The 20,865-nt window shown below is 50.5% G+C and overlaps 2 protein-coding genes across 5 annotated transcripts in view; one reads left to right on the top strand and one right to left on the bottom strand.

Annotated features, from left to right (window-relative positions):
• The window catches only part of LOC146782822 (alpha-2,8-sialyltransferase 8F-like), a 160,337-nt gene extending 147,970 nt beyond the window's left edge, over positions 1-12,367 (bottom strand). The window contains exon 1 of one of the 2 annotated variants that reach the window (XM_085639213.1): positions 11,699-12,367. In XM_085639213.1, coding sequence (XP_085495339.1) covers positions 11,699-11,814 — 116 coding nt within the window. In that variant the 5' untranslated portion in view covers positions 11,815-12,367. The remainder of the gene's footprint in view (positions 1-11,698) is intronic. The other variant, XM_085639214.1, reaches the window with a different exon arrangement.
• The window catches only part of LOC146782821 (uncharacterized), a 271,182-nt gene that overhangs the window by 193,963 nt on the left and 56,354 nt on the right, over positions 1-20,865 (top strand). The window contains exons 1-2 of one of the 3 annotated variants that reach the window (XM_085639217.1): positions 11,304-11,389; positions 11,986-12,124. The exons of the other annotated variants lie outside the window; for them this stretch is intronic. Coding sequence (XP_085495343.1) covers positions 12,004-12,124 — 121 coding nt within the window. The 5' untranslated portion in view covers positions 11,304-11,389; positions 11,986-12,003. Of the gene's footprint in view, positions 1-11,303; positions 11,390-11,985; positions 12,125-20,865 lie in introns of those variants that run through there. 3 annotated transcript variants of the gene reach the window in all.

Raw genomic sequence — 20,865 nt, 5'->3', positions numbered from 1 at the left:
TCCGTGTCAGGGCCGGAAGTGACGCGCAATGCGCGTCACTTCCGGGCCCAGGTGTGAGGGGGAGGCTATTTAGCCTTCCCCCACCCTCACTGGCGACCTCTTTTGTCGCCCACCTCGCCTTTGGGATCGCCACGCAGCATCGGTCGTGTCTCGTCTCGTTGCTGTGTCCCCCGGATCCACGCCGCATCGGTCGTCGTCTCGTCCGGATCCACGGTGAGTCTTGCTGTTCCCACTCCGCCCCGGCCCTGTCCCTGGGCAGTACCAGGTGACGGGGCCTTGTGGCACGGATAGCCACGGGCGGAGGGGGCGCAAGATGGAGTCACGATTGGCGTCTTGAGTGGGCGGCTATGAGCAGTGCAGTGGCGGAATCGTAGCGGGATCACTGCCCGCACCCCCCCCCCGTTCCTAATAGTTAACCGGGGGCGCAAGCTTCTGCAATCATTCACCCGCCACGCGCTTCCTGGCAAGCCCGGGCTAATCGTCTTCCCCCTCGCGCATCAACCTAGGGTCCGAGGTGGGGGGGGGGGAGTTTCGATACTTCGCCCTCCCTGCGCCTCGAGATAGGCCCTGAGGGGGGGTTCGCATACGCTGCATTGTCGATCAACCCAGCACCTTGACTCTGGGCGATAGTTTGCTTATGCTGCGTTTGCAGTGCTGCCGATTTGCGGCGCTGATTAGTACCAGCACTTGTCTAGAGCGCGAGAGGTAGCGGGGTCGATGCCCGCACTCTCCACCCTGAAATTGCCACATAATTTAGACCCACGTAATCTCCTCGGTCCGGCCCCGTGTGACGACGAGGCTGGTGACTGCATGCTGATGACTGCAAGCCCCCCTCCGGCGTACGGTGGCACTGGGGGGTGCGTCACGGAGGCCCACGCGGGTTTGGGTCGGACAGTTAGCTCCCCCCCTTCGGCGCTCGGGTCTGTCACCAGCGTGAGTGTCGCGTTCCACTTGCCGTCCCCCCCTTAGATGCGGGGCCGCGTGACCGGCTTCGGCTGGGGCAGTGGCTTTATGGCGTGATTGTGCGGGGTTTACCAACAGGGGAGGGGTAGGGCGACCTTCTCTGAGCGGGCAATGCGCCTTGCGGAGGGGGTGCTATGTAAGGCGCTCCAATACCTACGGGTCGAGTTCGCGCTATATAAAATACGCATAAAAGCATAACGTGTACAAGGACCGAACATCGTGTCCGCAAATTCCGAATCTGGTTTGTGTTTTCGCGTCTCGGGGCCTAACGCGCGGTTTCGCGCGGACACCCCGCCTCACCTGGTGCTCACGGCTGGTCCGTGGGGACCCGCGCCCGTCTCTGGAGCTTCTGGAACCGGGGTCGAACCTCGGAGTCCTGGGTTGATGGATGTATGTTTGGGGTGCTTTCAGGGCTCCGGCGTCGGGAGTGGGCGGGGTCCGGCGGCTTCACTGCCACCTCTGGTGCAGGAAACCTTGGGTTCGAGCACGCGTCCGCATCCTGTTATTCTGGGCAACTGTCTCAACCGCACCGTGCCTGAATGTGTAATGTGAATACGGCTATGTTAAAACGCCCCAATAACTTCGGGTCGGGTTTGCGCTATATAAGTCTGCGTCCGGTGATTCGGGCAACTCTCTCAACCGCACCGCGCACCGTGCCTGAATGTGTAATGTGAATACGGGCTATGTTAAAGCGCTACAATAACTGTGGGTCGGGGTCGCGCTATATAAATATAACAGGCGGCATGCTATGCTACACACGGGGGCGGGGCTCGCGAGATCGGGGACTATTCACGTGCCACGATGTGTCATTTAAACGGTAATTAGGATCGGGGACATTCGAGCGGGAGATAGCGGACTAAGCCCCCAGTGTCGGAATGCGTGTTTTGAATACGGCGCTCATTTAAAGCGCTCCAACACCTCCAGGTCGGTCTCGCGCTGTATAATCAGGTAGCCTGTAGTGGCTGGCTGCCGTCGGGCACGAGAATTTGGCGCATCACCTTCCTGTGTTCGTGGGCAAATCATTTAATTATCCCTGGGAGTCGAGTTGGCACCGGGTGTAGGGACTGTAGCTCCAATGGCAGAACATCTGCTTAGCAGGCGGCAGGTAGCGGGATCGGTGCCCGCATGCTCCCAATATTAAAAGTGGATCCCCTTCGTTGCAGTCACTAACTAACCACAACGTGGATTGCGGACTGGTGGCAGCGCGGCCGCCCAGGGGGCGCGAACGCAGGTGGGAGCTTCGTGGCTGCGTCCACATCCTGTGATCAGGGGCAAATCACTTATTTTCCCCTGGTAAGGTGTCCCATACACTCGGGCGACCTCGCGTGATGATTACCAAAGCAAATAATTACTAGTTGAGCATAGTGGCGCGTCTAGCACCTGTTACCCCGTCCCTGAATGATTAATGTACAGACGGTGACAATGCAGGCAATTGTGTGACACGGTGGGGAGCTCCAGCTCCATCTGCATTCGTGGTACGCCCCATCCTCGGTGATTTCGGCCAGTATGACACCCCCTGCTCCGGAATGGGCGGTGCTAGTGCCCGGCGCTTTAGGGTTTTCGCGCACAGTACAGGTTTGAAGGAATTTCGGTATTCCACGCGGATGGGGCGAGCGGGGGCAAGGGGTAGGCGTTGTAACCTGTGAGTTGGCTGTTGGTTTAGGGCAGGGGTCTTCAAACTGTGGGGCGCGACCCCCAGGGGGGCCGTGGAGTGATGCAAAGGGGGTCGCGCCTTCCCAGTCACACTTCTGCTCAGGCCCAAGGGCTTCAGCCCCCCCCCCACACTTCCCCCGTACTATGTCTCAGCCCGGCCTGCTGCAGTGAAACTTGAGCTGCTGGGGGCTCAGGTGGGCAGTGTCTGGATTCCTATCTCCGGCACCCCAGTGTTTTTTCACAGGTCTTTAAAGACCATTTAACATGCCTTTGTAAACTGCTTACAGAGGCTTAGGTTTTTTTGCTGGTTCCAGTACCCCCTGGGTCCCCACTGTGCCTATTCCTTACATTTGGATTTTACATTCACTGCCGTAGTGTGAGAATGCATTTCATGGAAAGGAATACAAAGTTGGCTTCCTGGGGGCGCCGTGTGTGAAAGTTTATTGTGCTTTTGAAGCACCTGCTGCAGCGTTTCTTTCCCCAGCAATGACCAGGCCTCACAGAAATGTCAAGATAACTCGTGTGATTAATTATCTCCCTGGAGAGAGGTCAGCATTTTGTATAGTTGAGGTTTGGACTTAGGTGAAGTTAGTGCAGAGGGTTAATATGCCTGCTGCAAAGAACGTGTACCAAGTAGATTACAGAGTGTGTATGATGTGAAGAGATCAGCAGGTTACTGCTTTCAAAAGAGACATCCTTTTGTTACTTGCAATTTATAACTTAAAGTCCTAATAGAGAATAGTGAGCTATTAACTTTAATCCTAGAACAGCATGCACACTACAAAGAATACATTATTAGACCATTGATTAATGTTGCAAAAAGGGTTAATTTGGCTAGAAATCAATTCTTATTATTAAAGGAAACTCCCAACTATGCTGTTTCTTTTTCGACTCTGAGTTTGTGCTTCTCCACACCAAGCACTCTTGAACTATACTGCCTACCAGTATGGATGACATGTGACTCCTATACTTTCATTCCTTTGGCTTATGTAACATTTCCTATACACTGATTTACACACTTATGATTGATTGTCTCTGTGTAATGTGTGTGTGATGCAAAGTGCTCGGACACCCTACACTGGTATGAGTGGCACTATATAACTAATTCAATGCATCTGAGAGTGTGGGGTTATGGAGACTTGGTCACTGTTAAAGGGTGCTAGTGAGAGAATCCGTGGTGGGGGTGGTCATTGTGGGGGCACCAACAAACATTGTCGCACAGAGCACCACCAGCACTAAAGCCGGCCCTGGGAAGTATGCACAGATAAGCGCTGAAAATGCCGCTTTAGGTGACTGCTTTTTTTTGTACCGACTGGGCCACCAAAATAATCTGCTGGCAACCCTAACCATAGGACTGGAAGTTTGTTGCAGGATCAGCACATTATTTATTTCCTTCACCCTCGATCCCCGATTAATGCCGCAATAGTTTAACTTAGATCTTAAAGTCTACGCCCCCGTCAATAACATGCTGAGTTACTTCATGGGTCTGGGAATGCACCCTGCATTCAGACAACTCATTCCTCATTCTCGCCCTTCATTGTCACGCTCACCTTGCACTCACAGCGATCACAATGCACTCACACTGATCACCATGCACTTGCACCATTCACCCGCTCACCTTGCACTCACAGTGATCACAATGCACTCCCACTGATCACCATGCACTTGCACCATTCACCCGCTCACCCTGCACTCACAGTGATCACTCTGCTCTCAAAATGCACTTGTCCTGCTCACACTATACCTCAACCTGCAGTCACACGAGTACACTACTCATCCTGCACTCATGTGACACTTCACTCACCTGTCCCCCTCACTACTCAATATGCAACTCACTCAAACAAGCCCATCAGTAATCATACATTCATTCATCCCATTCTGAACTTGCATCCGCACCCAAAATGAGAGAGGACAGCAAGGGAGTGAGAGAATTTGATTGAAGAGGTCAGGGATGAGGAGAAATGTGAATTGCCGCAGAGAAGTGTGGACACGCAAGAAGTGAGTGTGATCCAAAGGTGAGGGCTTCTGTTAGAACAAATGGGAGATGTGGAAGAGGAATGGGGGGACTGGAGAGGTGTAAGATACAAATAGACAAAAATTTGAATGAAGAGACGAGGTGAATGAGAAGTGCTGAGGGGCACGGGAGGTGACAGGGCCAGAGAGGCCATGAGATAAATGTGAGAGACTGTTAGAGATGAGGGCAGTGAAAGGACAGAATGGCAAGAGGTGATTAAAGGTGAAGTGAGAGGTTGAATGGGGAGAGTTCAGAAGTTGTAAAAAGGGGTGAAAGAAAATGACCTGCAAAGTGAGAGAGGGATCCGGGGTTAGGAGAGGAGAGAGGGATGGAAGGGAGGGGGTGAGAGGAAAGCTGCATGGGTAAAAGGCTTAACTCTACACAAAACCGCCAGGGTTTTAAGGGACCCCTGCTTCTTCCGGTCAGGGCCAGGTGAGCTTCTAATGTGGCAGCACGTATTGCTGCAGAGTGGAAGGCCCTTCACAAAGGTTGACTTGAAATCTTTCTGATGATAATTGCTGTATTTTGGTTATAAATGGGTACTGATTGGGTGAAATCTTACCTCAGCGTTACTGTGTGTAACAAATATCAAAATAATGAAGCAATGCTATCCCAAAATACGCGGCATCACATAACCTTATTTACATTTTCATCCCACGCAATTTAGTCAACAGGTTTAGACATTTTTGTCAAGAGGGGGTCCTTACGCCTCAAAATGTTGACAGGGGGGTCTCGGCATCCAAAAGTTTGAAGACCTCTGGTTTAGGGTAACCAGTTCCGGCCCGCGGGGTTGCGTCCGCATTCGGCCATTACTATACCTCCCGCACCTCACTGGATAATCGGGTGCGGTGCTCGTGTTATCTGGTACACTCGATCACGTAATATTGTATTTTGAATTAAGCGCCCAGTGCCTGGATGTGTAACGTAAATAGGGCACTCATGTAAAGCGCTCCAATACCTTCAGGTCGATCTCGCGCTATATAAATATGCAACATGTAATTGCGGGCTGCCTATATAGGCAGATCCATGATACCAGTGCATGCATTGCTCGCAAGATTTTGCTCCCATATACTCGAGCACGTAGGAGACTAGCGTGGGTTCACGGCCCCAAAACACCAGCACTGCACGGCTGGGAGCTGCCTGGGTCCCCGCTGATCGCGGGAGGTGCAACACATGTGGCGCTCCCTGGTTAAGGTTATCGCCCCCCTCCCGTCGGCTACGCTGCCGTTGAGGGTGGGGGGGCATGCAGTGGGCTGCGTGCGGAAGGCGCAATGGACCTGGCACGGGGATCGTTTAGTATAATACGAATCTTGTAAGCTCCCCGTGCTTGAATGTGTAATGTAAATAAGGTGCTCAGGTAAGGCGCTCCAACACCTTCAGCTTGCGCTATATAATTATGCAACATGTATTGCTGGCTTCCTATAAGGCAGATAAATAATACAAGTGCATGCAATTTTCACATACGCGATTACGGGCATTAATAAACCCCCCCGCACCTCAATGGAGAATCTGGTGCGGTACTCGCGCGGTTCGGTCGGGGAGCGGGTAATATGGTATGAATGTCGTAAACACCCCCTGCCTGAAGAGGTAATATAAATACGGTGCTCATGTTAAAGTGCTCCAATGCCTTCCGGTCAAGTTCGCGCGATATAACTATTCATCATGTAATTGCAGGCTTCCTATAAGGCGGACACATGATACCAAGACATGCACTGTCCACATCACGCGATTACGGGTATTACTAATCCCCCCCGCTCCTCAAGGGTTAATCTGGTGCGGTGCTCGTGTGGCCGGGCACGGCGATCGTGTTATATGGTACGAATCCCCTATTCTCCCTGTGCCGGCTTGTGTAAGTACGGTGCTCATATACAGCGCTTCAATACCTTTGGCGTTGAGTTTGCGCGACACAAATATGCAATACCTTCCGGTCGAGCGCGCGCTAGATAAATAGGCAACATGTGGTGGCTGGCTTCCTATGATGCAGACACATGATACAGGTACATGTATTACTCACAAGAAGTTGCTCGTGCCCACATTCGCGCGCATTAGGCGATCCCGGGCATTACGACTCCTCCTGCACCTGAACGGGTTATTTGGTCGGTGCTTGTGTCCGGCGCTCTAATTATTTGGTGCGCAGTACGGTTTGAGCTAATCACTAATCGACCGTGCCCGAATAAGGTATGTAAATACGGGGCTCATGTTCTGCACTCCCAACACCTTCGGGCGGGTCACGTGGTGACTCTGGCCAGATAATTATTATCCACGTGCCTGATGATGTATGTATATACGGTGCTCATGAACGGCGCGCCATTACCTTTGGGTCGAGTTCGCGCGACATATAAGTGCTAATTACAGTAAGGGTCGCGCAGTCCGATCCTGACCACACGTGACCACGTGTCGCTCGTCTCCAACCTTTTGCTGAAAGGGGGCTTGGGTCGCTTGTCATTGTTGTTGTCTCGTTACCCACCCCCATTGCTTACGGCCTCGCCCTCCCAGGTGCATCAGTCCTTGGGCAGGGCGGACCAGTGTGGGGATAGTCCTAACGTAGAACTGTCATTGCCATGTTAGTAACAGTTAAACACGGGTCGCTGCCGACAGTCTAAAAGAGGTATGCTTAAGCCCGCAACTTGGCCCCGCCAACATGCTTATGTGGGCCGCCTTCAACGGTCACTGATATGGGGAACTCACACATATCTAACTGTAACCTAGACACCCGGGTGGGTGCCTAGTCGGGCAGGGCAACGCAACCGAGATAGAATGGTAGTTATTATCTAATGCTAAAGGAAGTCTGGATTGAGCCACTAGATGGGTTAGATATGGGTGCAGCTCAGCGCCCCAATCGCATTGAATTCGGGGACGCACTGACATAGCGGCAAAAGAATAAGTGGTCACCACATAGCGCATCACTAGGGCCTAAATCACGGCACAAGGTTACCGGCGTGATTGTCCAAGTGGTTGCGGGTGCGCCGCTCGCGAGCGGATTGCAACCCGTGGTTTACCTCTGTCTCAAATCGACCGATAGTTCATGGTTAAGCCGATTGGCCTGCAGAACACTGAGCTGGGCACCATAACCAAGAGTTAGGCCTGCAGGAGGAGTAGCTGAAGGAACCATATAGGAATAGGTCCAGATGTACTTTGGGGGGCATTCCCCTGCAACCAAAGACAGATTTCGGGTTGCTTCAATGAAGACCTTCCACCCGGCTGGTGGGTGGTATGGTTGTTATATAGCAAGTGTGCGGTCGTTCAAAGTTTGGTAAAGACCACGTAGAGCCCCAGGGCATCAGGGCATTATTGACCGTGCAGCATTCGCTACGTTCAGAATAGGGCCGGTATTTGCACCAAAGTTTCCGGTTGGTTCCCACAGACTTGTCTGCTCCCAAGGTTATCCTCTAGGGGTAGAACTTGAGACTAAGGGGGCATTGCCTGCTTCGGCGGCACAAATAAGCGATAGCTACGCCGGGATGGAGTTACCATGCAGGTCCTGCCACCACTGGGTTCCCCCCAGGTGATGGGATCAAGTTAGGTGGGACCGCGAAGTCTACGGTTCTTGGGAAACTTCCTGCAGTAGGGCATTTAGCAACAGATAAGGTACCAGCGTGTGAGTATCAGATATCTGCTTTCCAGCAGCACCGTGCCCTGGGAGCACACGCGTTGCCCTAACTCTGTGGCCCTCCCACAAGGGAGCCGGGTAGCAAAACAAGTGAATAGGCTCCTTAGGCGGGCCTCTGGCCTTCAGCTGGGTGTAATCACCATCAATTGGAGAGAGGCCCAGGTAAAAATGGGCTTTCCGTAATGCTTGGAGGACCATTGCGGTTGGTGGCACTCCCCACCGGAATCACTGGTCGCGTACGGCAGCTTCAGGAGACTGGGATCCTGGTTTACGGACACTTTTACCGCGCTATGGGTGCTGCTGTCCCAATATCTGGGGTGTCAGCGGGGCAAACACAAGGGGACATTATGACAGCGCGCAACGCTTAAGCCAAACAGATTCCCGAAGCTGGTATGCCTAAGGGATCATCACTGAGGGAATCCGTAGGGGCATAATTCCTATAAGGTATAAGGGATGGTGGGCAGGGGCAAGAGTCGCCCCTTGCCCATGGTCACGCGCTGGCAGTTAGGTGCACTCCCGTGCCCCAGGTTAACTATCTGAGGGGACTGTACAAATGTTAAGTAACCCTTCTCGTCATAATAGTCAAAGCGGGCAGGCCCAGGATTGTGAATAGGTGTAACCTTCCCGCTGGGGGGCGAATAGTTATCGCACATCTTCACAGGCCCCTCTATTTCAACAGACCCTATCCGATTAGGATAGCGTCTGGGGATTGGGGACATAGATGGGGCCATCTACAACTCCAGGAGCTATAGCTCACTGGTAAGTCTTGGGCCTGTGGTTAGAAGGGATCTCACAGGGTTTGAGTCCCGCGAGCACTGTCAAACTGTCATGAGGTGGCAGAATGTCAAACTCTTCTGTCTGCAGGGATGGTTCCCTTCCAGCTAGTTGCAGGAAGCCCTAGATAGGAGAGGGGCAGGTAAGACTATAGCGGGTTGGTGGGGGGCCCTGGCTGCGACGGTTAGCCGCCTCCAGGGCTGTGGCGGAGTTACAGGGCGATCTGGAAGCAGGCCGGTACAAAGGGTACCTCTGCGCGGCACCACGTGGTGCCTGAGCCAAAACGAGGAGCCTCCAGAGAGGTCCCGGAAGCCGGTCGGCGCCCCGCTAGGCCTGCGGGCGGTTGTGGGCCTGAACAACCGGGGGCTTGCTATGCGACGCTCCGCCCCGAGAGGGGGGGTGTGAGTGGAATTTCAACGGCACGTGATCGTAAAAAAGAATCACTTGGGGGGCAGCACTTGCGGGTCGTTCCCGTGCTGCCCGGCTCATCAGGCAGGCAGGTGAAGTAGATGGCCACCTGCCCTTGGATCGCCCGTAAGATAACCCACCTATTACATATACTGGAATTATGTAATAAACCTGCAGCATTTGTTACCCACTTACAACTGTTTCTTGTGTTTTCATTGGGTAACCTAATTTGGGGGAGGGGGGAAAGCGGGGTGCCCCTGGGGGTACTATGCCGCTGACCGCGGCCCCCGCAGGGGGCCACTCGGCGGTCGGCGCCTTAGTGGCCCCGGGGCCCCGGTCACCCCTCCCCATTCCCTCCTTCGGGGGGGGGGGGGCAGGGACACAGACTGGTGCCCCCCTCCGTGTCAGGGCCGGAAGTGACGCGCAATGCGCGTCACTTCCGGGCCCAGGTGTGAGGGGGAGGCTATTTAGCCTTCCCCCACCCTCACTGGCGACCTCTTTTGTCGCCCACCTCGCCTTTTCCCTCCCTACCGCTTACCCGGCGTAGGCGTGGTTGGGGGGGGTTTTTCTGAGCGTTGTAATGTTTTCCTTTTCGTTGCAGGCGGAGTTACAGGGCGATCTGGAAGCAGGCCGGTACAAAGGGTACCTCTGCGCGGCACCACGTGGTGCCTGAGCCAAAACGAGGAGCCTCCAGAGAGGTCCCGGAAGCCGGTCGGCGCCCCGCTAGGCCTGCGGGCGGTTGTGGGCCTGAACAACCGGGGGCTTGCTATGCGACGCTCCGCCCCGAGAGGGGGGGTGTGAGTAGAATTTCAACGGCACGTGATCGTAAAAAAGAATCACTTGGGGGGCAGCACTTGCGGGTCGTTCCCGTGCTGCCCGGCTCATCAGGCGGGCAGGTGAAGTAGATGGCCACCTGCCCTTGGATCGCCCGTAAGATAACCCACCTATTACATATACTGGAATTATGTAATAAACCTGCAGCATTTGTTACCCACTTACAACTGTTTCTTGTGTTTTCATTGGGTAACCTAATTTGGGGGAGGGGGGAAAGCGGGGTGCCCCTGGGGGTACTATACCTGTTCCGCCACGGTGGTGTTGGGTTTCGGGTGGGGGGGGGGGGGGGGTGTTATATAAAAGAATAAAACTAATACTATGTGCTATGCGATCGATACATAATGATGCTATAACATAAGTGTATTATTGTCACTGTTTGACCATTGAGATACAGTAGAAAAAACAACTACCGTCATTATATTTTATCCCCTGAAAATGACAGGGCACGCGATCTCTGCAGCTGGTGTTTTAACCAGGGAAATAGTTTAAAATGCAGCCTCTTTGCGTCCAATTAAGTAATCTAGAACAGATGTACTCTCACATTTTACCCTTGTTGCCAAATTCTTTGCAGCAGATGTTTAACAAATACATCAATAGATTGACTATCAGAATCCGCTTTTGGTTTCTTCGCCCCTCCCGACCCCGCCCCCTTTGCTCTGACCTTGACCCCCCCCCCCTCAGTAATGGGTTCCAATTCCAGCAAAGCCATCGGCTGAAGACAATACCAGAGCCCCCAGATCAGGAAGTCATCATTTGAACACGAAGCCTTTCATTTCGGGGATGTGTTGGGTTTCTTTAAGAAGGGGGGGGGGGGGGGGAGTCAGGTGAGGACACAAAAACCCTGCAGGAGACAGGCCTCCCAGGCCACCGCACACCGCACCCTGCCCAGGGACAGGACAGGAAGCGAGGGGAGGAACATTCGATGCCGGAAGTGAAGGAACAGGTGGTAAATAGAGAACAAGTTGGAAAGACTGGTTTAGCATCGTACCCGTGTCCTCGCCTTCTGTACACCCTGCTCCACCCACAAAGACAACAAATGCAATCAGTGGAAGACTGACTTTCTCGCTCGTATTTAAGGATTTGTTGGGTACTTTTCTGGACTCTGAAGCGTCCTGAAGAAGCTAAAAGCACCGGTTGGTTTGCGCCTTTAACTCCGCCTCTTTCCAGAATATTAGAACAAAACCTCCTTGTGTGACACGCTGTTCCTCGATTTAGTTAAGTATTAATTCCCCTGGATAGTTACTGCTACTCTTCGCCCAGTTAACTGAGGGCTCTGTAGCAGTCAACAGGACACAGTCAAATTAACTGCTAAGAAACTAAATACTTTTAGTGCATTTTATAAAAGTAGCTTTAAAACAAACTTCTGTTTTAAGTTAATCTGCTGCACTGTGGGCTCCAAACTAGATATCAACAAAACCATAATTTGACAAAGGACGACTTACCTCTTGCAAACGCCCAGTTCTTGTCTCTGAAGCTGCGTCATCCTGTACACTGTGTAGTACACAGTGGCGATTCCATACACCACCAGTAACCAAGCCAGGTGTTTAACCGTCCGCATCCTTTTGTGTTTATGGCAAAGTGTGCAAATCTACACCAGGCCACGCTTCTGTAGATAGTGTCTCTTCTTGAGTGGGAACTAGCGAAACAGGCGGAGGTGTGATCAAGTAATTATTTTGTTATTTGTTGCTAAGAAAGATTAGAACTGATAATTTTGCCATTCCAATTCCAGAAATCTTCTGCTTGGAAGATGCCCAGTCTGGCAACTCTTGGTCATCTAGCGCTGAAGGCTTCTCGCTGGGCTTGGGTGAAGCTTGGGGATGGAAGGGGCTCCTTCCTTGCAAGAGTGTCAAGAAGACCTTTTGTGGAAGGTAGGTGTTGTTTGTGGACTCCTGACTCCTGCGGTCACCGGTTCAGAGACTGGAGGAGATGATCTAGCGGTCGGTCCTCTGTGGAGCGAGGCTTGGCTCCCTCTGGGTGCAGGAAGTGCTTGGCAAGGGGTAGGTCAAATCGCATCAAGTTTATTTGTTCTTGTACGTAATAAAGGTGTGGCGAGGCTCTGTGTGGCACCGCTCATCACTGTTCCCCCACCTGTCATAAAGCTGAAGTGTAATGTGAGTTGGTATGTATGCATGTACTAACAGGGGCATAGTCCGAACAGTGGCGTAGCTAGAGCTTGTGGCGCCTCAGATTGCCGCCCCAATGGGGGGGGGGGAGAAAGGACAGCACGCACTTGAAAGAGGTCCGAGAGACACGTAGTATCGCCGCTAATAGTTACCTCGATCATGCAAGTTACATGCACATACATGACACGGTCCAAGGCTACACAGTTGAATACACCAGTGACCGGCAGTACAAAGGAGGACACACAGACTGCATGATCTATCTGGGGACTCAGAAAAACCACATGCGACATCTATCAGAAAGCTGCGTGAACGATTACCTGGTAATCACCTCAGCACAATGTAAACATGCACATACATGACACTGTTCTGGGATCCGTCATATACAGCTGACAATAAATGTCCAAACATCATGGTCCCCCCCATTAAAGCAGTGGGGACGTGCACAAACGTGATGTGCTCTGAGGACCCAGAGCCAACTTAACAGTGTCGAAGCCTGTAATTCTTTATCTTTCAAAAACAGCAAATTAATTATTCACAGGGAATGACTCACTGTGTGCCCTTAGAACTAAACTCAGCACAAAGGGGTCAGTCAGCTCCACAACCTTGCCAACACAGACCGGATACAAAGCCCGCTCTGGTGGCCCAATGGCAACAACCAGGGGTCGCGCCCTGTCATTACTTCTAAGCAGCAGCAACGAACTCCCTGGGACCCAAAGCCAGCTTGTAATAGTGCATCTCTCCTTCAGAGCAGCCTCAGCACACACATGGTGCACAGCCTACCCAGGGGGCCCACAGCTAAAATACAGGGAGTGGAGACACATTGTCATCACAATCCTTAAACACAGCTGTAGGGGCCATGGGAATATGTTCAACCCTATCCAGGGACTCCGTGAATAATCAGAAGAAAGAAGAAACATTACATTTTTCTGCAATTTTGTTTTCACATTACTTTCATGGTAACCAAGTGTTAAAAGTCCGCAAAAACAGTAAAATCATAATAACGTGTCTAGTATGGAACGCCAAGGCTGTGTAACACACGTCCCTGTAACACACGTCTTCAGCTGCCTCCCAGACCCGAATGTAGGCATGGCAGAACCAAGGTCTGGAGAAAAATAACCACTTAAAAGAAGTCCGGATATGAAGTAAGTTATGTGTGCTTTTACGCATGTGTGTTTCAAAATGTCCACGGCTCAATCATTGGACAGTGGTAGCTTGCTACTACTGGTATCGCTCTACTCACAGACATCCGGGAATAAAGCCCTTCATCAGATCCCTTATGCATTTCAAAAGGTTCATAACCTTAGTGGACACAGACCTGGATGCGCCTAGACAACTAATGACTAACTGGAGCAATCACACTGGCAACCTGCGATCACAACTGGAGCTCTCGTAACCTAGGCCCTGGTGCCCTGGGATCAGAGAATACCAGGTTCTTCTCTTGTATCTTGTATCTCAATCTTTTGTGTTCCTTTCCTCTCACAAGCCAAAATGCTTAAGGTAAATAGCTCACACAACATTCAACTCTCTCTAGAACTCTAGGCTCTACAGATGAATGCATTATTTAGGAAGAGAGAGGTGAAAGGCTTGCCTGTGCTCGCAGGTAAATGTATCAATGAGAGAATGGAAGCAGAGAGGTCAGTTTATCCCTGCTGTTTCCTGAGGAGAATTACAAGAAGACATCAACATAAGGGCAGGGTACAGACTGACATTTACCCAGAGACAGGTGCAATAGCCCACATGTCTAACTGGCGCTAACAGCACAGCCACCACTTGCTCAGATGAAGACTTATTCCACACTCAGCGCTTATAGTACAAGTATCACTCATATGTCACAGATAGCAAAAGTACTACTTACGTGCCACAGTGACCACAGCTATCATCACATGTCAAAGGCAGCTGATTAGTACCATTCATCTGATCATTCCCTTGCTCTTCTGGTTAATTTCTTACTCAGTACAAACAGCAAATCTATCCTTTAAGGTTTTTGTCAGCAGAGCTACTCTCACCAGACAACAGAGCATTCCCAAACAAGTTACAGGGAGCAAAGCTATGCCTTAATAGCAGCTGAGCTATCCCTGGATAGGTGATTGTCCTTCTGACCATCTGTCCGCACGGTGTCTAAGCAACTAGGGAACAGGGAACCAGTGAACAAGAGGGGTTCGGGAACTAATGCTTTCAGGATGGCGTTTGGAGAAAGAGAGCCTCTCATACTTTAGTGGGACAGGTAAAACAAAGGAACCGGGAGACGCAATACTTGGAGACAGAGAGACCTCAATATTGAGCGGCTTTAGGCTGGGAAACATCAGGCAGAGTAGAAATGGAAGGCTAGAACAAGACAACAGAGACAATGAAAGCAAGAGACAGGCCGGTTCCAACTACAAGGATACAGGCAAATAAGAACCTAGGGTGGAATGTTTGAATTTGAACCTAGATGAGGAACAATGCATACCAAAGGAGAAACATAAAATCCACAAATATTGCACTAGAATGACTCTTACATCAACCACCTGTGTCATTTAGAAGGGCACATGGCATTACGTTCAAACAACACTACCATAGCTGACACTAATTAGGGGGAAGGATTCAAGGCCCTAACCTCCACTGTGAACCACCATGCAGAACCCCCAAACACACTCAACATTAACACAGGTTAGGCTGGAAAGTGTCAAGAGTCTCTCCTCCCCCCCAACTCCATTTATAGAACAGCTCTATGAGGATAACCAATGTCTTCCAAGCCAGCCACCCACATTAATGTGATTCAGTTCCTCTACTGGAAAACCTCTGACGGATGAATCACAAACGCAGACTGATGTCTGCATAAAGTGCCGAGGCCAAGTAATTGGCTAACTCTGAACCATATCTGGCAGGTCAACATAACAGAACTGCTGCTACACATGCTAAACCTCTTCTCTGTGTGTTTGGAAACAATGCATACCAGCTGTCCATACTGTCCCTATGCTGTGTGTGAATTAGCGAAGCTTTAAGAGACCGTTCCACTTAAAAAAAGAAAAGAAATCAAAATGACTGTCCTTGTCAATTTTGTTTTTTATTTAGCGGCTTACAATTGTGTTTCCATTATTTTTTTATAAAATTTCCCAAATTAAGCTTGAATATTGACGTTCAAACAGTTTGAATCAAACTTCTATGTAGGTACACCAGGAATACACTGTTGTATGTATCAAGTCTGCATCATCTAGGGCTGTAAGGGCACAGCCTGTCACCATTTCACATAATTATATTAAAAAGTAACGAAGAAAGCCTTTGTGTGCAAGGATAAACGTTTCCTGTCTCTGTCCCCATTTCTCTCACAAGAGGAACCTAATAGACAAGAACTGCACCGGGGCTTACCTGTTTGAATGAAGCTCCCCTCACGCTACATTCCACAAACAGTGCTCCAGGTTTAAATGTCCCGTCCTCGCAAGCACCAGGAGACCCCAAGCCAAGGCACCCCAAGCTCCGCTGCACAGCGCCGTCCACAGGAAGCGCAAGCACTATTTTGTGTCCCGACCCGGACCAGACCCCAGGCGGCGCGCACAATGAACCCGGACGCCTCCGCCCAGCGTGCAGTCAACCTTGCAGAAGCTCGTGCGACGTCACGGGCCTATGCTAGGTGGTGGTGGCGGCGTGCGTACGCTGCAGGCAGCAGTTGCAAGCAGCAGGTGGCGGTGCGCATGCGCTCGTACTTCAAACAGGGCCGCGCGCGTGGCACTGGTGGCCCATTGCAGTGGCCTTTATAATTTATTTGGGGACACTGACACTACTGTAACAGTAGTGTCAGATTCCCCAAATAAATTATAAAGACCGCCGCAACGGGCCACCAGTGCTGCGCGACCGCCACCCCAAAAATAGTGCCGCCTCGGGCGGACCGCCCCCCTCTTAGCTACGCCCCTGGAATCAGGTGAGTGAGATGGGGCTTGAGAAGATGGGATGAAATGGGAAAAGGGAGGGTGGGGAAGGGAGATGCAATGGTGACTGAAGTGTAATGGATGGAATGTGATGGGAGAATGGTGGGATGGAATGCAATGGGATAGGGGATGGGAAAGTAAAAGGGAAGGGGTGGTCTTCGGGATGGGCTATGATGCGAGGTGATGTGATGAGATGAGGAGAGGGTAGGTGGGGTTGGGGTTTGATCTTGTAGCGTTCGGATGGGATGGATTGAGAAGATGGTGAGGTGGGATTTGATGCAAATGGGATGGGGTGGGGTGAGATGTGAGGGAAGAAATGAGATGTGAGGGTAAGGGATGAGATGGGCATGGTGGGGGTTTGGTTTGATGGGACAGGGTAGGGTTGTGGTAAAGGGTGGGACAGGAAGGAGTGGGCCAGGGTGGAATGAGGTGTGATGAGAAGGCAGGGTACAGTGCTGCATGGTAATTGTTACTTCAATGCTGCACACTGGAGAACTGAATGTCAGCCTTGGATACATGGAGAATGTGAGAAAGGACAATTGTAAGAGCACTTTTCAAAAACTTCAAATAAATAAGAGTTATTGGCACCTGAAGCATTACTACAATAACAGTAAATTGGATTTTTTTTCAAATTAAATAACATATTCTATAATTACTTACAGAGTGCTCTGGTTATCAACCTTGAAAGGATGAAAGGCTAAGATCCACTTTACTGCGATTCAAACTTCTGACCTGCAGGTAAAACTAGAGGTCTTAACTTGCTGGGCCTTCTTGCTGGCTGCTGACGTATTACCACTCCACCACCCACTCCTTCCGCATCGTAGTGCAGTGTGTGCACATTTTGAAACATAACTAATCAGTCCAGAAAGAAGTGCGGAGGAGCTATTCAGTTTCACAGTCCCGCAGGTTTTATATTACTAAAGAGAGAGAACGCACATATTAGCCCCACCTTCAGGGTCTGGAGCCTACTTCTGCTGCTAAATTAGCTGGGGTAAGGCTGGTTTTGGATATTCGCGCTGAAGAGGAGAGAAAGAGTTGCTTTGCTGCAGAAGACGCAGGGCCTGCGCCACTAAAACATTTTAGCAATGCAGTGATCCAACCTCACGAGTGGGCGGTGGGGAGGGCAAAAGTTTAAGCATTATCAAAATTTCACAGGCACTTTTGTAAAATGCGAGGCATTTTTACAAAAGTGTTGATATTGTGATTTTTTTTGCTATCATGACATCCTGAAGGGTTTGATTTACACCTTAAACAATAAGCATGCTAAATCTATTCATCGGTTTCTATGAAATGGTAAATGCAATTCATCCCGAAAGTTTCCAACAGTCAGTTTATGTGGCATTTAACCGTTTTCCTATGAAATCACATACAACCCTGTGAAGCAGGTAGGCACAGACTATGGCTGGTGCTTTGAAGAGACAGCCAATGTCACTTGGTGCTGTGTATCTGTGAAAGCATGCAGAACTTCCACAGATCTGACCCAGTGATGGCTCTCTGTGATCTCACTTCTAAGCAATCACCTGCTCGCACACAATCACCTGCTCACTCGCACGCAATCACCAGGCCTCGGGTCATCTACTGCATGCATTAGCTAGGCTGTGAAACAGTGGCGGTCTGTAGCCAATCAGTTCATGGACTGTCCAGTGCATCACACGTGAAAAACTATTTCAAGATGTTATGCACCTACCACATGTTTACTGCAGAATGTGTAACGTCATGCATATGGTTGCTAGATATCACAGCTCAACACTGACACACAGGTTCACCATAAACCCATGGCAAGTTTAATTCAAGAAACTAAAGAAGCTATAAACATATCACAAACACACCCTCCTTCACCCCCACTCAGTGGAGTGTGAACACGGAAGCACATTGGAGCAACTGTGCTTATAGCAGAACTCACAAAACCTATTTTTTTTTTTGGGGCATATTTATATAGCGCAAACTCGACCCGAAGGTATTAGAGCCAGGGCCGGCTTAAGTGCTGGTGGCGCCCTGTGCGACAATGTTTGTTGGCGCCCCCCCAATGACCACCTCCACAGGTATCTCTCGCTAGCACCCTTTAACAGTGACCAAGTCTCCATAACCACACTCTCTCAGATGCACTGAATTAGTTATAGCGCCACTCATACCAGTGTAGGGTGTCCGAGCACTTTGCATCACACACACATTACACAGAGACAATCAATCATACGCGTGTAAATCAGTGTAGGAAATGTTACATAAGCTAAAGGACTAAAAGTGTAGGAGTCACATGTCATCCATACTGATAGGCAGTATAGTTTAAGAGTGCTTGGTGTGGAGAAGCACAAACTCCGAGGCGAAAATGAAACCGCATAGTTGGGAGTTTTCTTTAATAATAAGAATCGATTTCAAGCCAAATTAACCCTTTTTGCCACATTAATTAATGTTCTAATAATGTATACTTTGCAGTCTGTGTGCAGTTCCAGGATGAAAGTTAATATCTCACTGTTCTATATTAGGACTTTAAGTTATAAATTGCAAGTAACAAAAGGATGTCTCTTTTGAAAGCAGTAACCTGCTGATCTGTTTACATCATACGCACTCTGTAATCTACTTGGTACACGTTCTTTGCAGCAGGCATATTAACCCTCTGCACTAACTTCACCTAAATCAAAACCTCAACTATACAAAATGCTGATCTCTCACCAGGAAGGTAATTAATCACACGAGTTATCTTGACATTTATGTGAGGCCTGGTAATTGTGTGGGGGGGGAGAAACGCTGCAGCAGGTGCTTCAAAAGCATAATAAACTTTCAAACACGGCGCCCCCAGGAAGCCAGCACCTGGTGTGGTGACCTCGAGGCTCGAACTCTGGTTTCCAGCACCAAAGGCGGCAGTTTAGGCCGGCCGAAGACGTACCACATCCTCTCCCCTTCATCTAACATCACTTACTTGCGCCATGTGTTCCCAGAAAGTGCCGTGGAGGGTCCTCTGGTCTCTGCCCTGCCTGTAGTCCACGTCCTGTCATCCCCGAACAATTAACTGCTTCGAGCCTAGGGCGGTACATCGCTTTACCTAGCCTCGCAGATTTGTATTGTATCTCCTCTCTGCCTGCAGCTCCGTTGCCGTTGGCCTGCCACCACCTCCGCCCGGATCGCTGTCAACCTAGCAGAAGCGCTCGTGTCCTGCGACGTCACGGGCGTATGCTAGGTGGTGGCGGTGCGCATGCGCTTTTCCAACAAGTTGCATTTCAAAGAGGGCCGCGCGCGCGGCACTGGTGGCCCGTTGCGGCGGCATTTATAATTTATTTGGGGACACTGACTGACGCTACTGTAACAGTAGTGTCAGTGTCCCCAAATAAATTATAAAGGCCGCCGCAACGGGCCACCAGTGCCGCGCGGCTGCCGCCCCAAAAATAGTGCCGCCTGGGGCGGACCGCCCCCAATGCCCCCCCCTAGCTACGCGCCTGAGTCCGAAGCCCATGGAAATCTTCCTAGCGATGAAGCTGCCAGAGTACACCATTCGCCAGACGATGGAAAGCAAAGGCAGTGCTGCATTCGTAAAAGCGCTTTCTGAGACCTGGAACAGCAAATGTGATTAATATTGTAACACTGCCGTGGGGAATTTGTGTGTGTGTATGTATATGAAAATGTTCTATGTTCCGTGGAGCTTCATTAAACCACTCCAAAGTTATAGGGAAACCAAGAAATGCTTTCTTTACGGAAACACGATCCTAACTACAATGTGTGGAAAAATAAATGTTAAAAAACTAAAGGTTATAGTTAGATGAATATGTAAGTGACAACATTAACGTTTTGAAGTAAAAAAACACAGAAATTCAGCAGTTATAGCAGAGCTAACTATAATTTGCACCCCTGCCATGCACTGCTTGACCTCACATATTACATCATTCATGACATGTTTTATGACATCACTTATGGCATCACTGATGACTTCTAAAATGACACCACTGGTGAGATCAATGATGACATCATTCAAGCTTCTTTTGTACACACTGCTCAATAAACAGGTATAGCGTTAGAGCCATGAGCTCCCCTCCGCAAACCTTATTAGACCCTGCAGACCCCATCCCCCAGGACTGGTTCTTTTTTTTTTTTTTCAAATTAAAGGAAAGGGGTCCATGTGGTCCCCCTCCCCGAGCCTTATTAGGCACTGGGGACCTCAACTGCCAGGGCCACTACACTATTAAAGGGGAGGGGGGCTGTGTGGCCCTCTTCCACAGGGGAGGCTGTGTGGCCACTACACCATTAAAGGGGAGGGAGCTGTGTGGCCCCTCTCCCTTATTAGGCCCTGGGGACGTCATCCCCCGGGGCGTATTTTTAATTAAACGGGAGGGGGATGTGTAGCCCCCCCTCCCTGAGCCCTATATGGCCCTGGGGACCCATCCCTCAGGGCTTTTATTTTTTAAATAAAAGCGGAGGGAGCCATGTTGCCCCCCTCCTTGAGCCTTGTTAGGCCCTGGGGCCACTACTTAAAAAAGAAGGGCAGAGGGGTCAAGGACCCTATCCTCCAGGGCTGAAATTTTTCAAAATGGGGAGGGGAGCCGCATGGCCCTTTCCCCAAGCCTTTTCCAGCCCAAGGACACCATGCCCCGG

Source organism: Triturus cristatus, chromosome 12 (assembly GCF_964204655.1).
Source record: "Triturus cristatus chromosome 12, aTriCri1.1, whole genome shotgun sequence".
In the NCBI taxonomy this organism is placed as follows: domain Eukaryota; kingdom Metazoa; phylum Chordata; class Amphibia; order Caudata; family Salamandridae; genus Triturus; species Triturus cristatus.
Note: the sequence above shows the minus strand (reverse complement) of the source record. Positions and strands in the feature narration are given on the sequence as shown.